This window comes from Rhinopithecus roxellana, chromosome 3 (genome assembly GCF_007565055.1).
Source record: "Rhinopithecus roxellana isolate Shanxi Qingling chromosome 3, ASM756505v1, whole genome shotgun sequence".
NCBI classification, from domain to species: domain Eukaryota; kingdom Metazoa; phylum Chordata; class Mammalia; order Primates; family Cercopithecidae; genus Rhinopithecus; species Rhinopithecus roxellana.
In genome coordinates this window covers 103,588,637-103,611,520 of record NC_044551.1, presented here as the reverse complement: position 1 = coordinate 103,611,520, position 22,884 = coordinate 103,588,637, and the positions used below count along the sequence as shown (strand labels likewise).

Here is a 22,884-nt window from a genome sequence, read left to right as displayed (position 1 = left end):
TTGAAGTAGGAGAGAAAAATACTAGACTTAAAATCAGAAGCCCTGGCTGTGTGAATTTGAGGCAATTACAGAACCTCTCTGAGCCTTGGTTTCCTTATGTCCACAAAAGAAATTAAGACTTTCGTCTCCCAGCATCTGTGTGAGACTAAGTAAGCAAGTGTATGTAATAGCACCCAGTCCTAAATCTTGATGCAGAGTTTTCTTCATGACTTTTTCTATGGGTGTTTCCTTCAGGACAGCAAGGAAGAAATGTAGGCTCTCCTCTAGGAGCTGGAGCAGGCTCAGTATATTACATTGAATTCCCTTGTTTGATATCAAACCTTCACTTGTATTTTTACAAACATGCCAGAAATTTGATATTCCAAGATGTGCTCTGTGTACACTCTGGCTTTGGAAATACTCCCCTGACAATCCCTATTTATCACCCTACCCTCACCCTCACCCTTCAAGACCCCTTTGTAGAAGCAAAAATACAGCAATCAATGCTAAATCAATGTTATGCATCTTTCTGGACATTCTGTTCCAGAATTCTCATTCCCAGGCCTGTTCCCATACTGAAAGCACAGACAACTGGAACACTTCCTCCTGCGCCCAGCCACTCCATCCCCATTCACACCTCCATCCTTCCGCTTTCAGTTTTGCCAGGCTGACTTTCCTTATCTCCAAAGTCTAGATTGGGTGCCTCAGCCTGCTGTGTATTTATTGGTCTTGGCCAGCACCACATGATATTGTAATAGCATGCCTTCTTGTTTGTCTCCCCTGGTACCATATACTCCATCCTGGTGTGGAGACTAGTGTAGGTCTTATCCACCACATACATCCAGAATATTCCATAAATGAAGAAGTGAATAAAGTTCACAGGGCTTGTGCTTTTTCTTTGTTCCTCATGTGTACTTCTTGGCTCTCCTTCAGTTGCCTCTTTCCAGTAGAAATTTCTTGCCTCTATCATTGTTCTGCTTCAAGATGAGGCATTTACTGACTGCCATGCTTCTGGCCACTGTTGAATCAAAGAGTGAAAGAAACCAAATCCAACATTTGGAATAAGTTGCTTCCTTGCCAGCCAAGCTACTGAGCCAACTGGGGACAACATTTCTACCCAGACCTTCCAGTACTTATTTTGTGATAATTTTAAGATTTTATATTGAAGAAAGTAAGCCCAATATTGATGTCCAGGCTTTCAAATTGAAAATTTTTCCCCGTACAAATTTGGCGGGCATGCGTGTGTGTGTGTGTGTGTGTGTGTGTGTGTGTGTGTGTGTGTGTGTGTGTGTAGGGGTGCAGGGAGGGGCTGTGTTTTCCCAAGTGCTGGTATATTAAAAGGTAAAGAAATAAGTTGTAATGCAAATCCGTTGAAGTTACCTCATCACCAAATGTACTCTGCTCATTTATTTTGACAAGTCCAACTTACTTTTAATTACCAGGCCTCATAGTATACTGGTAAATGGAGCAATAGCGACTTTGGCAGAAAAGAAGAAATCTGTGTAACATGAGCCTTCAGAATGAGTCCAAGCTGACTCCTTGTAAAATGGAGTGAGGCAATACATTTTTAAAAAATTTTCAGTAGAGCAATTTATATGACATGTGACTGTAGTCACAAATCAATGAGCCTTTTATGAGCCAAGCACATCAGAATGCATACAATAAAATGAGTGTAGTTTCTCAAGGAAATTTTGTTGGCTACTATAAGCTTTTTCCAGTGATGCTGCCATTATGCAACAGATTTTTGAAAGTCTTCATTTGGAATGATTTTCAAAGTCAATTTTCAAGTCAAAACAAAAAAAGTAAAAATATCACCTGAATATCATAATACTGGGGTGGCAAGGAGGCTATTTTTTAAATTGCTTGTCTATGTTTTTATTATGCAATTTGGTTCTCAGTTATTTTGAGCTCTCTCCCAAAAGGAAATTTCCATGGAAGGTAGCAGTTGGGCCATCACTGAGGTCATCATGAGAAGGTGACATGGTGTTGATAGACCCATTAGGGGCATAAGCCCCTCGCACACACTTTAATAGGCACTGGAGAGACTTCTGTTCTTGGCAGTTTATCAAAACTCTGTGAGAGCAGGAAGAGTCCTACAAACATTGAGTATAGTTGATGCTGTTTGTTTTGTTCTTTATCTCTGAAAGCCGAGCATCAGTTTGGAGTTTGAGTAAGGTTTGTCCCAGTGCCGTGGACACATCCAAAGAAGGGAGCCAAGCTGTCATTAGCAGCTTCTGCACAGCATATAGTTCCCAGCAGCCCGGCCCTGTGTCCTCACATTCTAATCTGTTTCTTCTTTCCCTCTCTATCAATTTTCCTACCCAAATTGGGAGAGCTACACCACTGAAAAATGTTTCCTTTATCTTTCTCTACTCACCCTCCCTGGCATCTCACCTCTCCCCACTTCAAAAAAATATATATAAACACATAACACACCTGCCTAAATAAATACCAAATTAAAACTTGCCAATGCCAGTAAAAAGAAATGGGATGATTTAAATCAGTGAACAATACTTATGGTGGACAGATCTTGAAAGAGGTGTGCTGTGGGGAGAGGGGCTTACATGCAAAAGAAAGCCCTTGGGAGGCATTAGAGAACCTGGGAGCAAGTGATTGTAGCTTGTAGGGTCAGGGCTGATGGCATGGGGGAGAAATTCAGATTCATAAATGACTAGTTCCTGAGATCCAAAAGGGGCCTAGGGCCAACTATGATGCATAGCAGTAAATATCCTATGGTGTGATCTTGACTCACTGCAACCTCCGCCTCCCGGGTTCAAGTGATTCTCCTGCCTCAGCCTCCTGAGTGTCTGGGACCACAGGCACCCGCCACCATGCCCGGCTAATGTTTTGCATTTTTAGTAGAGACGGAGTTTCATCGTGTTAGCCAGGATGGTCTCCTGACCTCGTGATCCGCCCACCTCGGCCTCCCAAAGTGCTGGGATTACAGGTGTGAGTCACCGCGCCCAACCCTACATAAAAGATTTTAAGCTGACCTGCCCTTTCTGGAAAGCGTAAAAAATGTATTTTGCTTAGGTATAAACCCACTCTTGTTGGCCTCAATAGGGTTGGCTGTCTTGCTTCCAAGCTGCCGGTTTGGGCCAGACAGAGGATGGCTTCAGGACTTTTTCTGGGTTTGCACTTGGCACGGCTTCCTCCCTTCCCCTGGAGTCACAGCAGTGAAGTGTCACCATGTAAATCCACACCAATCACAACAAAGCAAGAAGAACCCTTCCTTCCTCCAGTTGTAAAGTGAAGGAAACATAATCCCCACCTCGTAACATTTTATTATGTTTGCAAAGGTTTTCTTTTCCTGGTACTAAGAGATAAAATGGACATTCTGTGAAAGCACAAGTTGTGATGTGCCAATAGTTTATTTGTAGGAAATTTTATTTTGTTGCTGTTGTGGTATGAGAATTTAAAATGATCTTAGAATACAAATTAAGTCTTAGAATACAAATGAAGTAAACATTTTTGGCAGGAGACACCAATACAAAATTGGGGGTAATTGTTGTACTTATTGTTTAATACTGAATTCCTTTGAAGGGTCGAATATTCAAATGTCCCCAAGGCATGTTGGTGAGTAGAGCAGCCTCGGAGGGGCTCCCGGAAAATGGGGAGCACAGCCCCCTGGACAGGTAGGAGCAGCTGTGGCTCAGCTCTAGCCAGTTGTTGCCATGGGGACTGCAGACCCTTGTTGCCAGAGCTTCAGGTATTTAAAGCAAAGTCAGAAGTCCAAAATTTTATGTGAAATCACCCAAGGTCTGCAAGTTGGCAACTAATTCAATTTTTTTTTTTTTTTAACACTACTGGGGTCAAACAAATCACATGTGTGGGCCAGATTCAGCTCACAGGCCTCCAACGCATGCCCTCTGTAGCTGTGCTTTCTGTTAGAGCACGTTTGCCATGGATCTGAAAGAAGACTTATTGGTTTCCATAGTGGATTGGTGTGCAGAGTGGGAGGTGTCAGAAGAGCAGGATGAGAAAAGCAACCACAGTTCACCTCAGTGTCCTTATCATATTTGATCATTTGCAGCAACTACTCTAACCTGACCTTATTGCTTCCTATCTTGTCACTGATTACTTCGAAAAGAGTGTGTGAGAGTGCCAGAGGCTTGGTGGAAGGGCAGATGAGAGAAGAGGAGGCATCATATTGGCCAATGGGACAACTGCAGACTCATTCTTACCTGTAAAGAAGCAGTTAATGTTGGGGAATGTAGTCAGGATTGGAAAACCACGGGGATTTCTGCACATTATAATTGAGAATGTAAATATTCTTAAAGTGGCACCCTGAAAGAGACAAGCATTGAAACCAGACAAAAGAAATTGGGTCATAAACAGAATGAGACATCTTAAAGGAGATAGCATGTGGAGGCCTGCTGGGAAGTAGAGGCAAACTCCAGATGCCTAGGAGTCTTAGTCTAAGGTGGGGTCATCCAACCCACAGAAATAAATATGGGCAGTGGCCCAAGGCTTCCTATAATGAGCTGCACCTGTTGTAAGTCTTGTGTTCTTGCTATAGAATCAGGAACCTCACTACCATCCTGCAAGCTTAAATAGAAAGATTCTTACTGTGATGTCATGAGTTATTATCCGCTGGTTATATTCTATTGGAATGGCTGTACTCAACTGGATATTGCTGTCTGTACTGTTGGAGCACCTCAAACAGGGGTGCAATGGTTATTTGTTAATTTGGTTAATTAAGACATGTTCATCCACATTTTATAGTTTCATTTATCTAAAAATCCATTTGGTCCCCAGCTCCGATACATGTTTCTCTGCTTAATCTCCCCATGTTTCCATGTTCCTGCTGATGTTTGTACCATATCCTGACACCCAGCATCATCTTTGTGTTGTTCACCAAGGCCGTGGGAACAGAGCCTGTAAATCAATAGTTCATCGCTGAGTACAGATTTAGTGAAAAGAAATTGGATTGGATTTGGATCTAGTGAACGTGCTAGTATCCAAAGAGTCTGGATTGTATCAGAATCCATCACAGTAGAAGAGAATGTTGTTTTGAGTAATTTCCAAGCAGAGCTTGTATATTTTCCTCTGAAAATTTTTGTGAATTGAAGAAAAGTGACATTTTTATACCAAGCAATTTGTTTGATAACCTATTTTCAGATTTCTACAAATAATAAAATTTCTTATTTTAAATACTTTTTACAAATACAAGTTGGTTTTCTTTTCATTGTAAGCCTTACTGTGATTTCAGAAGAATTTTTAACATTTGCTAAATGGGTAATCTCATTTAAACATAGAAGTAACATCCTAATCCCTTCTTGGATGGACTCTGTATCTATTGTAATTAAGACTGTAAAAATGGTATATACATATGGGAAAAAAAGGAGAAGAACAGGAAAATTAAATCAAATGAGGGATTTGAGGTAAGGGATGGCAAGTTTTTTTTCTGTTTATCATAATTATACCATTTGTAGAGCTTAAAAAAGAAAGAATGGCTCAACATGAGGGAAAAAATGCCTTCAGAACAAATTTCCTTTTAAAAAGTAGGTCTTTTAAGACACTTTCAATCTTATATCAGGAAGCTCATTTTTTTCAGCCTAGATGTATTTTCACTTTCCAGTAATGCAGTCCTTACTGTTCAGCAAGGTACACCTTGATTAGAGAATCAAAGAGGGCAAAATGAATTATTTCAGATACTCAAATCTGGGTATGTAAGATAATTTTTACAATAAGAAAGACAAGTTGCCGAAAGCAAAAGCTCATTTTGCTATCTGAGAGTTGGCGCTGCAGAAGATAACTGCATACCAAGGCGCTGTCAGGAGATCTATATTTCTGCTCTTGACATCTGTAGGTGCCGCTGCCACCGCTGATGGGAATGATGATAAGTGATGGGAAAATGAAGTGGGAGGTGATGTATCTTACTGTGACAGATTTAAAGGATTGCCCGAGGCAGCCCTGAGGCAAGAGCTGACTGAAGACATTCTGGGGCCTGTATCAGGTCACTCTGGCACAGTCAGGCAAAGCTGTTTGAAGCAGAGGGCAGTGCAATAACTCTGGGGTTTAAATCTGCACTTAGATCTTCTTGCTTTCTTCCTTTTTGAAGGGTGAACTGGAGGTTATGCTACAAATTCTAAAATATCCATTACTCTTGGTTAGTGGTATCTGTCTTGTGTTGTTCCTGTGGAGATCCAGTATTCATTGCTCCATGTACAATACCCAAGGATATGCCCACAGGAGACATTTGAAAATGGCTTTCCTAAGATTTCTAGGCTGGCTCACCATTTCCCAAAGCCCCGCCTTTTTCCCTGACTGTGGTAAGAGTTGGTGTGAATTCTAATATTGATGCTATGGGGAGATTCTGACCCAAGTTACTGCTCTGTCAAAGACAAACAGGCACATATCAAATAAAGCAAAGGACTTTGGGTACCCACTGGGGAGCCACACTGGGGACCATGGAGACGCTGTGTTTGCTGCTTCTGGAAAGCCAGGCTGTGGACAGTTGAAGGGAGGAAATGTGCTCCAAGGCAACACTAGCACCCAATAACCCTTCTCATCTTATTTGTTTAAATATAGACGTGATTTTTGGCTGTAAAGCAGCTAAATTTTTTGCCTTTGTTTTCTGCTTCTGTCTCATTCAGGAATTTATAAGTATTTGACCATACTCAAAATGTGCAAGGAAGAATAATGGAAGCCCCTGAATACCTTGATTTGGATGAAATTGACTTTAGTGATGACATATCTGTAAGTATTACTGTATGCAAGAAATGCTTTCAAGAGAATCTGCCTTCAACTTCATAGCCTACTTTCTCCATTATAGTCTATATGTTCTCAACTTTTCTGACTACATTTAGAAATTCACAATAGAAATCCTGTGTGACAGACTCAGTGTGGTGTTGGGGGATCTCTTAGACCAAGAAGTGAATCTTACCTAAGTGTGTGTTTTGGAAGATGAGTCATTTAACTTCACTGAGCCTTTCATTCCTAATGTCTTCCAATGTTGTCAAAACTATTGATTGAATATACTTATAAAATGTAGCCACTTTCATAGAGTTAATTCCAAATTCTCTTATGTGGCTGGCTATTCCACAGCCAGCATTTTCTAGAGTTCACAGGGACACTGACTAAAGAATAGCCAAGTTGGAATTTATTAATTGATGAACAATAAAAGGAATCTTTCCAATCACTGTAGATATCAAAGCACAGATTGTAAGCTTGTTGGGAATATTAAGGAAAATTCTTGCAGCGATAAGAACTGGACTAGCTGACCTTTGAGGTCCTGCTTAATCCTGTAATGCTGTGGGCTGATGAGTCTCTTAATTCCCATAACAGCCACAAACTTCCTACTGCTTAAATCAGGGCTGCTTGGAATGGATTGTTTACGTGCATCTTGCTTTGAGCTGCTTGTGCCTTTTCCGGGACCGCATAATCAATTCTGCTGCACTAGCAAACATGTTGGCCTGGAGTGCCCCAGCAAAACTGGCTAACTCTCAGAGTACGTGATGAGAAGGTTGCTGTTTCTGAGCTAGCCATATACCTTTACTTTCTAGCCCTCAAGTTCACAACTTATAACCTTATCTTCCATGGATTTCTCAGGGCCTGGAGCTTTGGGTCACCACTCAAAGTCTCTACTTTAAAATTGCCTCAAAATGATGAACTTAGTTTATCATGCCTCTGGCAGTGATTTATTCATCTATTTTACACCTTGCCTTGAAGTAAAATGTAAATACTGTACACAAGAATTGGATTACTGGGATGAGTTTGATAAATCACCTGTTTTATACAACCTTGGGTGAGTCTTTTTTGTGTGTGTACCAGAGAAATGTGAATTCAACATTTGCCTATTTCAGCTTCCAGACAATTTTTATTAGTCCTCATTAAAACCAATGTGAAGTGAGCTTCTTCCTTCCCATGATATATTGTTGTCTATCTGTCTGTCTGTCTGCCTATCTCTCTTTCTCTCTCTGTCTCTCTCTCTCTCTTCTCTCTCTCTCTCTTTCTGTCTCTAAGTCACTATGCTTGACTTGGAAGTATTCAAAGCAAGGTTCTTTTATGATCACTCCCCTCACAGTATTTTGAGCATTGTGGGGAAAAGCAAGGAATGTGAATGATAGCACGGGTGTATGTAGATAGGATGGAAGGTGTTACAGAAAGGGAAATTGTGTTATGATTGGGAGTTAGGTGGTAGGTCTCTGAGCTTTGATAATGTTGTGTTTTAAAAGCAAAGACTTTAAAAGCAGCCAGCCTGGGCTCCTACCTTGTTCTGACCTTTACTGGCTGAATAGCACATTAACTTCACCTTTCTGAGATACACTTAAGGTTGTTTTGACGATTGAGTAAAATAATAATATATGGGAAACACTTAGCTTGGCACACAGTAAGTTGCTCTTAAAAATGGTAGCTTTTGTTATTACTTCACTGAATAACACAATAATATTTATATGACCAATGGTGAAGAAAGAACTCAAGGGAAAACACTAGGCATAAAGTCAAGATTTTTTTTAGTACAACAGAGCAGTTGTATTTACAGAAGAGTCATCTGGCAGCAGCCCATAATTTTGATGAATTGGGAATCTCCACTTGAAAGATAATAAAATACATTAAGCAATAACTAAAACCGTTTAGCAAACTAGGCTACAGGATTATGCAATAGTTGAGTGTCTATAACTTGACCACTCTAAAACGTAAACAAAGGTATCCATCTGTAATTGTGTAACTGCATCCAAAATTTCCCTCTTAAACATGTTTCTATTGTTTGGTTCTTTTTTTTTTTTTTTTTTTTTTTTTTTTTTTTTTTTTTTTTTTTTTTTTTTTTGAGACGGAGTCTCGCTCTGTCGCCCAGGCTGGAGTGCAGTGGCCGGATCTCAGCTCACTGCAAGCTCCGCCTCCCGGGTTCACGCCATTCTCCTGCCTCAGCCTCCCGAGTAGCTGGGACTACAGGCGCCCGCCAGGTCGCCCGGCTAGTTTTTTGTATTTTTAGTAGAGACGGGGTTTCACCGTGTGAGCCAGGATGGTCTTGATCTCCTGACCTCGTGATCCGCCCGTCTCGGCCTCCCAAAGTGCTGGGATTACAGGCTTGAGCCACCGCGCCCGGCCTATTGTTTGGTTCTTTAACCTGCATTTACACTTATATCAGATTTTGAAATTGCATAGATTTGAAATTCTATGAAATTCCATAGTAATTGATGAAATAATAATAATGGCTAACATTTATTGAACATTTACCATGGGACAGGCATTATCTTGGTTAATCCTCACAGCAGTCTTCTAAAGTTACTGTTATTATTTTCATTTTACAGATGAAGAAACTGCAGCATAAAGATTTTATATAATTTGTCCAGGCTCACTCAGCTGGTTAGGTGTATTCTGTCTCCAGAGTATTTACTTTTAGCCACAACACTTTACTGCTTCTCCAGGATGAATATAGTTTATTGCAGTGGTTCACATCAGGGGAAATTTTACCTGCCCCACCCCTACCCTAGAAACATTTAATAATATCAGGAAACATATTTTGTTGTCATACTGGGGAGATGCTACTAGCATCTAGTGGGTAGAGACCAGAGAGACTTCTAAACATCCTGCAATGCACGGCACAATCCCCTACAACAAGAATTGTCTAGCCCAAAATGTCAGTAGTACTGAGAATAAGAAATCCTAGTCTATTTAAATCCACTTGAAACTGAAGAAGCTCTACTTTGGCAAACTCTACAATATAGATTATTTTATCATAATTTAGTATGATCCAGACTTCATATCTTAACGAAGCCAGAATTATATTGTTCTAACTTAATGATTACATGGAAAAAGAACTGGAGACAACCTGTTAAATACTGAAATGATTCTTCTCAGGTGGTTTAGGTAAACCAGGAGCAATGAATGTCACAGCTTCTTTAAGGGCTCAATGGAGATTATTCAAATGCTAAAATTGAAAAAAAATGAAGATGTGTTCAACATGCTAATTCAATGGCATAAAAAGAAATGTAGTTTCCCATGAACATGCTTTTTTTTTTTTTTTTTTTTTTAATTCCGTAAACCTCCATCTCTGACAGTCCCTATGCCTCTTTCCTGGTTAAGTGGCAGGAAGGGGAGGAAACTGCACATTACATCTGAAAAAGATGTTTATGAAAAAGATGCCCTAGTTTCAAACTCTTCTCCTTACTCTCCAGCTATAGTTCTATTACATAGTCTAGGCTTTGTATTCCATGGTTTTTCCCTCTGATCATGAGCCTGGTTCTTGTTTTAATTAAAACACAAGCTGTATATTGGTAGAAAAAACAACTAGAACTTTTTTTGCCTTTACTTAATGAGAGAAAACACAGCAGCTAATTTATTTTGAAGTTTCCCAGACTAGAAAATAACACACATCCTTTGCAAAACACAAAGTTTAAACTATACATTCTTTCAATCCTGCCATCTAAAAGGGCAGAACGTTCTGCAATAGCTGCAGGTCTGCAAGGGAGAGATGACGACACATAAGCACAAAAGTTTAAAGCCAGGTTTTTCTGTCACTGTGAAAGGGTTCGCAGATTGCTCTCTCTTCCTGTGGAAGCCAGATCCCTATATCTTAAAAACAAAAAACCCTCTGGAATTCTTTGGAGCTATGGTGTATTTATTTTATTAAGAGAGGCCGGTGTGGTGCTCTTAAAAATAGTTTCACACACAGGACTAAATAAAGCGGAGACTGAACTCTGGATCTCCTGAGGAGCTCACTCACAGCCACCATCCACTAATGTTGGCTGTGCCACGCACTGAGATAAACTCTTTAACTAGATTATCTTGTTTAAGCCTCGTACATCAGCTCTGCAAGGCAAACTCTGTTTTTGGCATATGAGAAAATTGAGGCTTAGAGAGCTTGTCTGACATTTGCAAGGTTACAGGGCCAGGACCTAAGTGCAGAACTATTTGGCCACCTTACTCCTCCCCATCTATGCAACTTAGCTGAGTAGTAGTTTCTCTAGACCAGTGACCTCACCCATCACTATCCCTGATTGGCACTGTAGTGATTATGAATTATTTTTTCGAAGTAAAGGGATTGATAATTATAAATAAGTAAAATGAAACCAGTTAATGAGAACTTAAGCAAATCTTTTAATTTTACTGTACCTCAACATTCCCATCTGTTAAATGGTAATACCTCAACCTATCACCCTGGATTTATACACATACACTCACACATGCACATAGCTACATATATACATGTAAGTATTTACATATATAGACATATACGCACACATACAAATAGAAGTAAGAGAAATATTCTATTGCCTTTCTGTATAACTCTGACTGCAACCTTGATGAAAGTTGACTTTTTTGGCAATTGCATAAACTATTTTTGTACAGGTCAAATGAGATCAAGATAATAAATATCCTTCCACTTTTCAATCCTCTTTGGTCAAAGCCTTTGAACCTAGAGTAATGGCACAAAATTATGTGGGTTCATTTTCCTAAGGTGCTTGAGCCACTGTCTGATAGAAAAATTAATTCTTATGGTAAAATAATCTCACTTTCAATGAGTTCTCATATTTTTCTATCACACAGACTGTGCAGCATTTTTACTAAAAACGCCTGCCCCCTTCTGTTTTGTGTGCATCACCTTTTACTCCATTCAATCCCCTGATGCTTCCCGAGATTTTGTTACATTTTGAGAAAGACTTATTTCAAGTAGACTCAGGCAATGAGCTGGCATGGGCAAAGAATACAGCTTAGGTGTGAAAAAGAGTATAAAGGTATTCAAGGTACAAAGAACCTGGCTTCCCCTTCTCTCCAGCAAGGAATCTACTGAGTAAGATGGACCTTATTGTTCTCTCTTCTGTACCTTCTAGAAGGTGACCAACACTTTCATGTGGCCTCTGAGTGGCTCAATCCCTTCTTCACTGTCTCTGTCTGTAAGCCCTGCCCTTCCTAGCAGTCACCCTGTTCTTACATATATGGAAAGTTTGTTTAGTGTTTTTCAGTGTGATCTCTTTCTAGCAACTGTCCAGATACCTCAGCTTTATGCAGTGTTTTTTGTAATATCCTGCATTCGAGGCTAAATTGCCTCTCATTCTTCCCTTCTCCAGCTCAGCATAATCAGAAACCTCACACCTTGTTCTAACATCATATGCCATATATGTTATCTTGTTTTTCTTAACACCTGCCAGGAAATGAATTAGGAATCATCTAATCCAGAAAAGATGAGTTATATTTTGATATTCTATTGTTAATGTTAGACCCCAAGACTAGAATCTAGGTTCCCAAATGCCAAATCTTGGACTGCACACCTCTGCCAGAGAAGGGAGAGAATAACTCTACAAATAGAGAGATTTCTAAGAAGAATGAGCAACCAGTGGATTATTAAAAATTTTCCCTTTTACTCTGCAGATAGTCCTGGAAGTTCTTATCTTACCTGATAGTCAATAGAAATTATTAGATTGACTATGCAGATTATTGACAAAAACTGTTCATCTTTTCATCACAATTAGCTTTTATGCCAATCTAGCCAACAAGCATTTACTAAACATTAACAGAGTACCAGGCTTGGTTCTGAGCTTGGGGTGAATGACACAGACTTGCTGTGCTCCCAATGTGTGTATAGTATGCTGTATTAATAACTAAGCACATTATGAAATGTCAGGTTAACTTCATGGTAGGTCACATTTGATTATAATACTAAGCTCCATTCTTGGCAATGAGTCCTTGTATTTTGACAGTGATTGATTATTGGCTCACAATTAAAAATAGACTGTCATTGAAGTTGAACAAGGTTTATGACTGGCCATCTGCCCTACTACAACATACTTTTTTCTTGTAATTCTTTTGTCATTTGTAATTTTTGCTTCTATAATTATGATTACTTTGGCATCATTTTAAAATGCTGGTTTTGGTACTTTTAAATATAAATAATAATATGATGCTAACATTTATTGAACACTTAACTGTGCATCAGACACTCTTCCCAGGTTTTATATTACTAGTTCGTAATCTTCCCGGATACATCCTAATGAAGGTACAGTCAGAACCTTGTTTTTACCAATGAAGAGACTGATATACAAAGGTTAACTAAGATTAATTAGCTAGAAAATGGTGAAGTCAGGATATAATGCAGTAGTCTGACTCTAGAATCCATGTTTGTAACCACTGCATTGAAAATTACATCTGCTGGGCCCAATGGTCACCTCTGGTTTTCCCAGTTCAGGTAGGTCTCTTCTCCATCCATGTCCACTTCTTATTATACAATAGAAGGAGGTCATTCAATACTGTGATCTCACCACATTTACCAAGTGGATCTTCATCTCTTGCCTGACTACACATTATATTAATTAAATTAATATTGCAATAGAGTAGTTCCTGATGTACTCTTAAAATGATCAAAAGAGTTACTGAGTTTTCTCAAATACCAACCACAATGTCTTAGCATAAAAGAATTAAAAAAAAAAAAAAAAAAAAAAAAAAAACCTCTTGGAAGGAAGATACGATAAAAATGAGGTAGCAGAGCAAAATTCAAATTTATTTGAAAATAGGATTAGTTATAATAATTTTCATTAACGGATCCCAAATGGTGGGAAGAAATATATTCAAAGCAGAGTGGAATAGAGGTATGAAAGTGTGGATCACCAGTATCTGTACTATGTAGAGGTGGTGGTTGAAAGTGGGGGTATAGTTAAGGTCATCTGTGAAAACATGGAATGTGGAAAGAGAAGAATATTCCAAAAATTGAACTGTGCAGAAGTATATCCCATGTGGTGGGGTCTGGAAAAAGAGGTTTCTACAAAAGAAACTGGAAAGAAGTTTTCAAAGTTAAAGAAATAAAACTAAGGGAACTAAAAAGGCAAGGGGGGTGGAATTTAAGGAATTTTAAACAATAGTTGATAGTGGCAAATAGGTCATTATAATGATGACAGTTGAAAACTGCCCTCTGGATTTCCAGTTAAGACCCCCTTGGTGTCCCTAGTAAACACAGTGTCTATTGGGTGGTGGGCAGAATCCTATCATGAGGGCTGGAGGAGTAAATGCAGAGATGAGAAATTAGAAACACAGAGACAATTATTTCAAAAGAGATGACTGATGAATGCAGGAGCAGGAAGGCCCATGCTCAGTCAAGAAGGCAGTGTCTTGAGGTGGTAGTGGTGCTTGCTTATCTTTATAAGACCAGAGGAGAAAGCCAATGCTGAGAGTGGGCTGAGGAGAAGGAGAGAGGAAAGAATGGTGGCAGACAAGAGTCCTGAGGAGATGGGAAAAGAGAAAACCTGAGCCCCAGCAAAGGGTTAGCAGTGGAGGAGCGGACCGTTAGTGCCACGTCCCAGGAGAAGGGGCAGTGGAACACAGTTTATAATGGAGGGCATGAAGTCTTCCTGAACTGGAAGGGCAGGCCTTTGGAGGGGAAGCCACATTTGTAGAAAAAAATTATGTTCTTAAAATCTCATTTCAAGTAGACGTCTCTGCTGTCACTCCCAGCTTTGCTTGTACACATTATTGCCATTGTTTTTATCGTGTGCCTGTTAAGATACCTGCCTGAATTTTGGAAAACTGTGCGAGAAATATGAATTTCACCATGGTTGTTTGGATGGCTGGCTTAATTGTTTCTTTTGGAAACTTCTATGGGGCCTTAGTAGTTTAAGAGTCTCTAGCTTGCAAAGGTGCTTGGGATGTTAGTTCTTTAATTTTCTGTGGCTCATTACCATTTGAGTAATGTCTGCTCATTCGCTCAGTTGGCTCCGGTTTTCAGGAACAAGGGCCAAAGCTTTTCAGCCCTGAACAATATCTAGGGTGGTCAGAGATCCCCATAGCCCAATGTAGAAATCACGCACTGTCGCTATGAATCTCATGCATGTTCCAACTGTTTTGCATGGCATGGTGACAAAACTGACTGGCGCAGGCTGGGATATATAGGATGGTCTTGCACCATATCAATTCTGTGAAGTTTTTGAAGCTGACTTTTCAGTGTCATCCCTGGGCCACAGACTCTCTTCAGTGAGGGAAGAACAAAGAGAAGCCAAATAATGTACTGAGATAGGCTGAGCTATATTTCCTTTCCTTTCTATTCCCAGCTCAACTCCTCTCTTCCCGCCTCATTAGTTCTTATATCTTCATCTACTGAACTTGAAAGTCAAGGCAGAAATGAAGATGAGGAGGGACGCTCTGGGGGCACACATAGAAAACAGGATAAAGAGAAGAGACAGACATTTACTAGAGCTTTACAGTTTGCAAAATGACTGCATCTACGTTATCTCGTATAATTATCTGTGTTTTACACATAAGGAAACTGAGCCCCAGAGATATTAAATGAATTATTTGTCCAGAACCACAGCATTAATAAGTGTCAGAACCAGGACTTCAATCCAGATCTTATGGCTCCAAATCCATTGTCCTTTATACAAAAGGTTAAGCCATCAGTCATTACTCATGCTATTAATATATTAAGACTTTTTTAATAAAAAATGATTTATTGCTAGACTTGTAATTATGAGTTTTTCTAAGATTAGTGCTATGTAAATATTAACGACTGACATTATTATTATTACTGCCACCAAAATTATGGACTGAGCTGTATCCCTGCCTCATTAGTCCTCATATCTAGAGGAATTAATTTTATTTGGTTTAATAAGTGCCTAGTATCTTGGGTAAATAAAATATTGTGCACACCTTCAGGAAGCAGAGAAAGCAGTTAGGTAAACATACAGATGAACCATCCTGTGATGAGTTCTGTAATGGACATATGCCTAACATCAGGAAATAATACAGGACAATGGTTCTCAAATTTCATCCTGCATTAGAATCACCCATATGGCTTGTGAAAAAACGGATTGCTGGGTCCCACCCTCAGAGTTCCTGATTCAGTAGGTCTAGGGTGGAGCCCAAGAATGTGAATTTCTAACAAATCCTAGGTTGTGTTGATACCACTGGTCCAGAGACCACACTTTGAAAGCTGGCATTACTTCCTTGTGGGGCAGACTCAGGAAAGATTTTGTAGAAGTGATATTCAGGCAAAGCTTGAAGAATTAAAAGGGGTTTGCCTAGTGAAATGGGCAGAATGGCATTTCGGGTAGATGGAATAGCATATATAAAGGTATAGACAGGCAAAACAATAGGTAGGGCAACCCCCAAGAATTTGTTATTGCCGCAATCAGAAGAGAAGTAGACAATGCAAAATGAGGCTGAGCTCATGGAAGGCTTCATGTGCCATGCTAAGGCTTATGGTCTTTGTCCTATAGACTGCAGAGCCTTAGTCAAATTTTCATTTCAGAAAGCTAATTAATTCTAGTGTTAGTATAAAGGCCTGGAGGAAGGTCCCACTTACTACCTAAACATGAAAGAACTCCTTTGAATGTCTACAATATTATGCCCAGGGATTAGTCAATATGTACACATCTTGGTATTTAAGTTAAACAGTTAATCAGTCCCTGTGTGCCATGCACATATACAAGTCAAAAATATCATTCTTTCACTCAAGTGCTTATGGAAGCCAACACCTTCAGATAAGAAACACCACAGCACATGACAAGGCAGAAACTTACCAAGGGGAGAAAAGAGAAAAGTCAGTAAGGCTAAAGCAATCAGCTAGGGCTTCATGGAGAAGCAGAACACAACTGGCCTTGCCTTGTAGAATGGTGGTAGTTGCATGGCTAGAGGAGGGCATTGCAGAAATGGGGGACCCCCGAGTAAAGGAACAGAAGGCAAATAAAACTTTGGAAGCACAGGGACTTTGAAGAAGCTGAGGCAGCTGGTCAACCTTTGTCAGAGCTCTTCTTGGGACATGGCAGAGAAGTGGAAAAGAAGTCTGGGAAACAAATTTAGATCAAAAAGTCTATTTTCACTGGGAGTAACCTCTGGAAGACTTTTAGAAAAGGAATAAATTATAGAGATAGAAAATGTAATGCTTCTTCATTAACTGCAAGCCCCCTCTTCACTCTTCTTACCCAAGGACAATAGGAGTCAAGGGAACAAGCTACAAAAGCTTGGATTGGAGGACACAGACAGGGAAGATGCATTGGGCTTTGGTTCCCATAGGGCCAAACTGACAGTAGTTGCTGCCCTGGGAGCTTGCCATTGTCCTGAGAATGAGGTATGTTGGCGAACTGACAGTTACTTATAAAAGGCCATCTGTCCTGTGAACTGGGATGAAGGCCTGGGAAACCTTCCATTTCAGCTCCCAGATGGTAGCGCAATGCATACTTGCAAGGGAGCCTTCTTGGATCATTTGCTCATTCCCAAATTTGCAAATATGAAAACATTTTTGGATGTTGGTTTTGTGAGTTATGTGTTTCCTGTGCATTTCTTCACATCACAGCTTAACAATCTTCATAGCATTCCCTTAAGCCTTTTCTTCCATCCAAGGAGCAGTGTTTATACTTAGTGAAACAGATCCACAAATTGATTTTGTCTTGAGTCTTTATAAAAAATGATGGACTCGTTCACAATGTAGATTGGAGTCATTGCTGAATTTGACGTTCATATACCCTTAAAATTTTCCAAAACTTTAATTTTCTGGATAAACTGTCATCTTTTTTAGATTACTGTACTTTTTATTTCTATTTCCAGGAGTAGCAAATGATATTTTCTTCACAGTTATTGTTACCAGAGAATGAAAATGTATGACTTCACCAAAGTGACTTCCTATGTGACTCTGGGTGGAGAGGCAAAGTGCCACAAGTGATTTAGGTTGAGGCAATGGCAGTGGCTCACCTAGGCTAGTGTCCACCTGTGACTCAGTCCCCACACCAGCCAGGTGCTGCTCAAATTTAAACCTCATCAAATTAAAACTTACTGCACACTATGGGCCTTTGAGGGCAAACAGGAAAAGTTGAAGCTACAGCAAATATATCAGAGATTCTGATATGTCTGACTTTGGGGTGGGAGATGGCACTTAGGAAGCATGTGCCTCAAAATACAGATAACAGCTCACCCATTTTAATCAGCTATATATCATTAAGCCCAGTGAACAAATCTTATTGAATGTTTCATTAACTATATTTAAACACAATTCATCTTTAATTTCCTCTTTCTAAACTCTTGCCTTGGATGAAAAGAAAGAAAAAAAGAGTGAGACTTTGCCAAAGGGTGTTTCATGGGACCAAAACAAAAGGCAACCAAAACAAAAGGCCCAATTTTAATTGAATTATACACTGTGTAATTATCTAACCTGTACCAGCTGGTCTCAAGAAGCTACCGGATTCCTTAGAGAGTTTGTACTTGGTCAGAAACATAAGGTACCTTATTAGTACCAAGAAAAATGCCTTGTGTACCTGTGTTACCCCAGATGCCCAAAGAACATAATGTGAAAGAAAAAACTACTTACAGATTAATTTTGGATTTATGAGACAGTCATCCCTCCCTCTGAGCATGTGGGTGGGTTTGCTTAAGGCACCTGTAGTCTCAGAGGCATGGCCAATATAAACAGGATGTTATTGCATCAGACAGGTAAGGGTAATTTCTCTAATTAGTCATTTGAGATTTCACTTTTCACTTGGAAATACTGGAAATTTAATTTGTTTGTGACGTGCAGTTGGCAAACTGACAATATCTACAATGGTCCCATCCTATGTCTTGCTGTCCTGGTATCCTGGGGAAAGCATAAGGAAGTCTCAATGCAGACGCTTTGCTTCATCTATCGACGTCAAGCTAACTAAAGTACCTTCTTATTGATAAATGTGTCCTAATTACACATTCCTCACTTGTAATGTTATAGTAATCCTAATGAGTTTCCTGTGATCATTTTTCTTTTAGATTAAATGCTTTTTCTCAATCCCGCCAAATTTTGCAATGGTGAAGTAATTTATGATACAAGCTCATTTACGTTAAAGAACATTGTCCTTAGAGGTAAAAAGCAAAATAATTTTAGGGAGCTGCATTTTATGAATTAGAGTATGAATGTGATTAAAGATAGTCCCTGACTGGGCCTTTGATTAAAGGACAATTTCATTTTATTTATTTTGTTTTAAAACACCCTCCTCTAAAGAAAGACTGATTGGCATCACATGTTGTCCCCATAAATCATAGCTATTGATTTTACATTTGTTTCAGCTCTTCCAGCTGTATGCCCCCTTGTGTCATAATTTACCCTGAAAACCAGCCTCCTAGTGGGTGCTGAAACAGCCTGGAGGGTGGTTTCTTTCCACTCAAACTAATCTATATGTGAAAGAGATGAGCTTTCAAACACAGAACCACACCCCTCTTGCTTTTTATGATATTACCCTGGTATTTCCCATGAAGATAATGGATGCTACACAGTAAAATCTGTGGCAAGTGGCAACATTAGGAACTTTTGCATGGTCCAGTCAGCATTGGCACAGACATGTCTCCTGACTGCCCCGGATGCTGCAGGAAGCCTGGTGTTACCGTACTTGACTTTTCATACACAAGTTTACCCTTAGGATTCAGAATGCAATTATTAAGGCCATCTTGAAACTCGCAGGTTCAGACAGTTCTTCCATCTTCCACAAGTAGCAGAAGTGATAAGAGGGAGAGAGTGTCTGCTGGCTGCACCCCACCTTTTTTGTTAAAGAAGGGTGCCCAGCCCCCTTTTTAAACTGCATGTGGTTAGATGCTTGCAGGTAGATCTTAGGATGCTGCCAGATCACCACGCACCTCATTTAGGGTAAAATGAGATAAGTTTTCTGAATATACATGTTGTGCCCAAGTATCACTTACTGGGTTTTGTTTTTCTGGCCAATCTGAGTGAATGCTCGCATTTTAAATTATTTTATGCCCTCTCTTCTCTGGCTTCCCATTCAGTATTCAGTCACATCACTCAAGACGATCCCAGAACTGTGCCGAAGATGTGATACACAAAACGAAGACAGATCAGGTAGGTTTTGCTCCTCCCCTCTTCTCCTTATCCTGACTCAGTATTAATGGCTCCTGAAAAGCTGTTTTCCTCACACTGGTCCCCCCTGCTTTCTGTTTTCTTTTTACGGCTTCTCCACTCACACCACCCGCCACCTCATGCCCTGCCTTCAACAAACAGATGTTAGGTCATCTGAAAGAGGATAGCAGGACAGGGAGGTCCTAATGAGGACTCAGCTGTATACAGATAAATAAATATAGGAGATCATCTCAGCATCTCCAAACCACAATATATGCAGCAATTTACCGAAAACCCAAGAAACCATTGGTGACAAAACATAATGATGCAGGCGCCAATGAAAAAATGTTGGATGCATTTACTACCCATATGGCAAGGACCAGCTTGGGGGATGGTGCTTTGCCAAAGTCAGAAACTCTATCAGAGATGCGACATTATAGAATCTGCAATAAGGCATACTGTAACAGTTAAGATTAAAGCAAAGGCTTTGGAGTTTAATAGTGTAAACTAAACAGAGAATTATGGTATATAGATGAAAACCAGCTGGTCGACCTTTTCTCTTTACACCCCCAACCCCCAAGATTAAAAAAGTACATTCAAGAGTTGTTTTCCCTCTGTAAATCAAATTAAGCTTCTCTTCTTTTCCTTCTATGATGGGCAAAAATGAAAATAAAAAAGGATATTTATGGGAGTGATACCATGGTATTAAACTATGAAATGATGTTTATTATTTTTCCAAGTAGTTACTCTGTGGCATCACCATTAACCTTCCCAAAGCTGGTCCTCCTCTGATAGTCACTAGAATCCTGTGAACCAGATAATCCTCAAATTCTGTGTTTAAAAATAAATAGATGTGCCTTACCTATACAGCTACTAGAATTCTAGGCCTTTCTGATGGAAAGGATTTTTACAAAGCTAATTTACTTTTCTGCTGGACTGTTTGTTTTCCTTTGACATTTTGCTTAGGAGAGATGGGAAAATTAATTAGTCTTTCTAGGTTTGTTTATCTCAGTGTTTTTTTGTGTGTGTGAGTGAAAGTAATGCTTCAATGTTTGGGTCAGAAACATCACAGAAGATAGTTTTCAGTTCAAATAGAAGCTTTTACTTACCTTCACTTATTTTTTATTTCCAAAACATTCAAGTTTGTATAGGATTTAATAGACGCTCTTGGCTATAAGTCTTATAAGAATGTGTCTTCTTAAAAGGCAGTGCACGTTTCAGACTTGAACCAATGACTGTGATCAATGACACAGGTAGCCGACTGCAGTGGGGAGGCTGCCAAGCTCAGAGTCACCAGGCCTAGGTTTGAATTAGAGTTCTGGCACTTCTCAACCAAATGACCTTGAATCTGTGACTAGTTATCTACAAAATAGAGAAGAAACCTGTACTAATGTTGCCTGGCTGTCCTTAGGATCAAAATTAGGTGATGTAACAAACAGGTACTTTGCAGATACAAGATTTTCTTTTTCCTTTAATTGGATGTAGGGAATAAGAGAGAAGAAATAATAGCAAATACTTTATTAGTGCTTAATGTGCTGGGTAGTGTTGTAAGCGCTCTACTTACGTTAATCCCATTCATCCTAAAATAGTTGCGAGCTAAGTACTATTAGGATGTTTATATTATAGATGGGCAAAATGAGGAACAGAGATGAGAAGTTAAATATCTTACCCAGAGTCACACAGCAATTAAGTTACACAGCTGAGATTCAAACCCCGGGGAGTCTACTTCCAGATTCTGTTATCTTATCCCTTGCATATACTCTCCTTCCAAATAGTTTGACTTGGTGGCAATAATTTACTTTTAAGATATTATCCTTTTAAATCTTTACAAGTCAATATTTTCCCTGATTAGTGTAAATTATTTTTTCTCTGTTAAATGGTGACTCTTACCAAGTTAAGTGAGTAAACAGAAACTTTTAACAACTGTTTTTCCCAGGGCTGGTTCATTCCATTCTCTGCAGGTCTTACAATTTCTAGTCATATCTACAATAAATGATGGTAGACTTTTCTTAGGTAGTTGAGGAGGAGGCCAGTTTCAAACTTAAAAGCTTTTGAACTTTACCCAGAGCAAAGGCACAGTGCTCAAGGTAATCAGCAATAATTAGACCTGATAGGAAATGGATTGTGAGCAAAAGACTCAGGCCTCTTAATGGAATTGCATGTACATTTCCAATTTGATGGACCATTTGGAGGCTGCAAAACTGCATTCTGATAGATCGAGAGTGATCCTAGAAAAAGGAACCCATGGAAAAATGTGTCTGCCTACAGCATCACTGTAGAATTATCCATGGGCCCGTCTGAAAGAAATTTCAATATGGTGAAGTTTGTGAAGCTGGTTTCCTAAAGAATTGAGGCATTCTCAATCAGTTCCACAGCCTTCCAGATGTAGAAATAACCCTTCTCACCCTGTCTTTCTTGTATCAGCCACATAGAAGGAATTTGCTCCAAGAAAGTTAGCAAATTTCTATCTTTTCAAACGGACACAGCAGAATGCCCTTTGGTTTCTGAGAAAAGTCTGTATCTTCTTTGGGATGGGGCACTCAGCACTCTCAGGGGAATCTTTCTCAACCGTCTGTCACTTACAGCATACCTGATATGGTTTGGATCTGTGTTCCCATCCAAACTTCATGTTGAGTGGTAAATCCTAATGTTGGAGGTGGGGCCCGGTGGGAGGTGACTGGATCTCAAGGGTGGATTTCTCACGAATGGTTTAGCACCATCTCCTTGGTACTATCCTTGTGATAATGAGTGAGTTCTCATGAGATCTGGTTGTTTAAAAGTGTATAGAACCTCTCCCACTCTGTCTCTTGCTCCTGCCTCTGCCATGTGAGATGCCTCATTCCCCCTTCTGCCATAATTGGAAGCTTCCTGAGGCCATTGCAGAAGCAGAAGCCACTATGCTTCCTGTGCAGCCTGCAGAATCATGAGCCAATTAAACCTCCTTTCTTTATAAACTACCCAATTTCGGGTATTTCTTTATAGCAGTGCAAGAATGGACTAATACGATACCCCCACGAGACAAAGACATTTCTCTTTACCTTTCTAGAATAGTTACACGCTTGCTATTTTGCATAGGTTGTCAAATTTTAACATCTATCCTTGTACGTATTATGTCTCTGACCAGATGTTCTCATTTGCTCTCTTACTTATTTATTCAGCAAATATGT

At 39.6% G+C, this 22,884-nt stretch overlaps 1 protein-coding gene across 2 annotated transcripts in view; it reads left to right on the top strand.

Moving 5' to 3' along the window:
- SNCAIP (synuclein alpha interacting protein) overlaps positions 1–22,884 on the top strand; it is a 147,984-nt gene that overhangs the window by 67,281 nt on the left and 57,819 nt on the right. Inside the window, exons 1-4 of one of the 2 annotated variants that reach the window (XM_010369152.2) lie at positions 4,064–5,363; positions 6,579–6,681; positions 16,838–16,978; positions 19,648–19,720. In XM_010369152.2, coding sequence (XP_010367454.2) covers positions 6,625–6,681; positions 16,838–16,978; positions 19,648–19,720 — 271 coding nt within the window. In that variant the 5' untranslated portion in view covers positions 4,064–5,363; positions 6,579–6,624. Of the gene's footprint in view, positions 1–4,063; positions 5,364–6,578; positions 6,682–16,837; positions 16,979–19,647; positions 19,721–22,884 lie in introns of those variants that run through there. The other variant, XM_010369153.2, reaches the window with a different exon arrangement.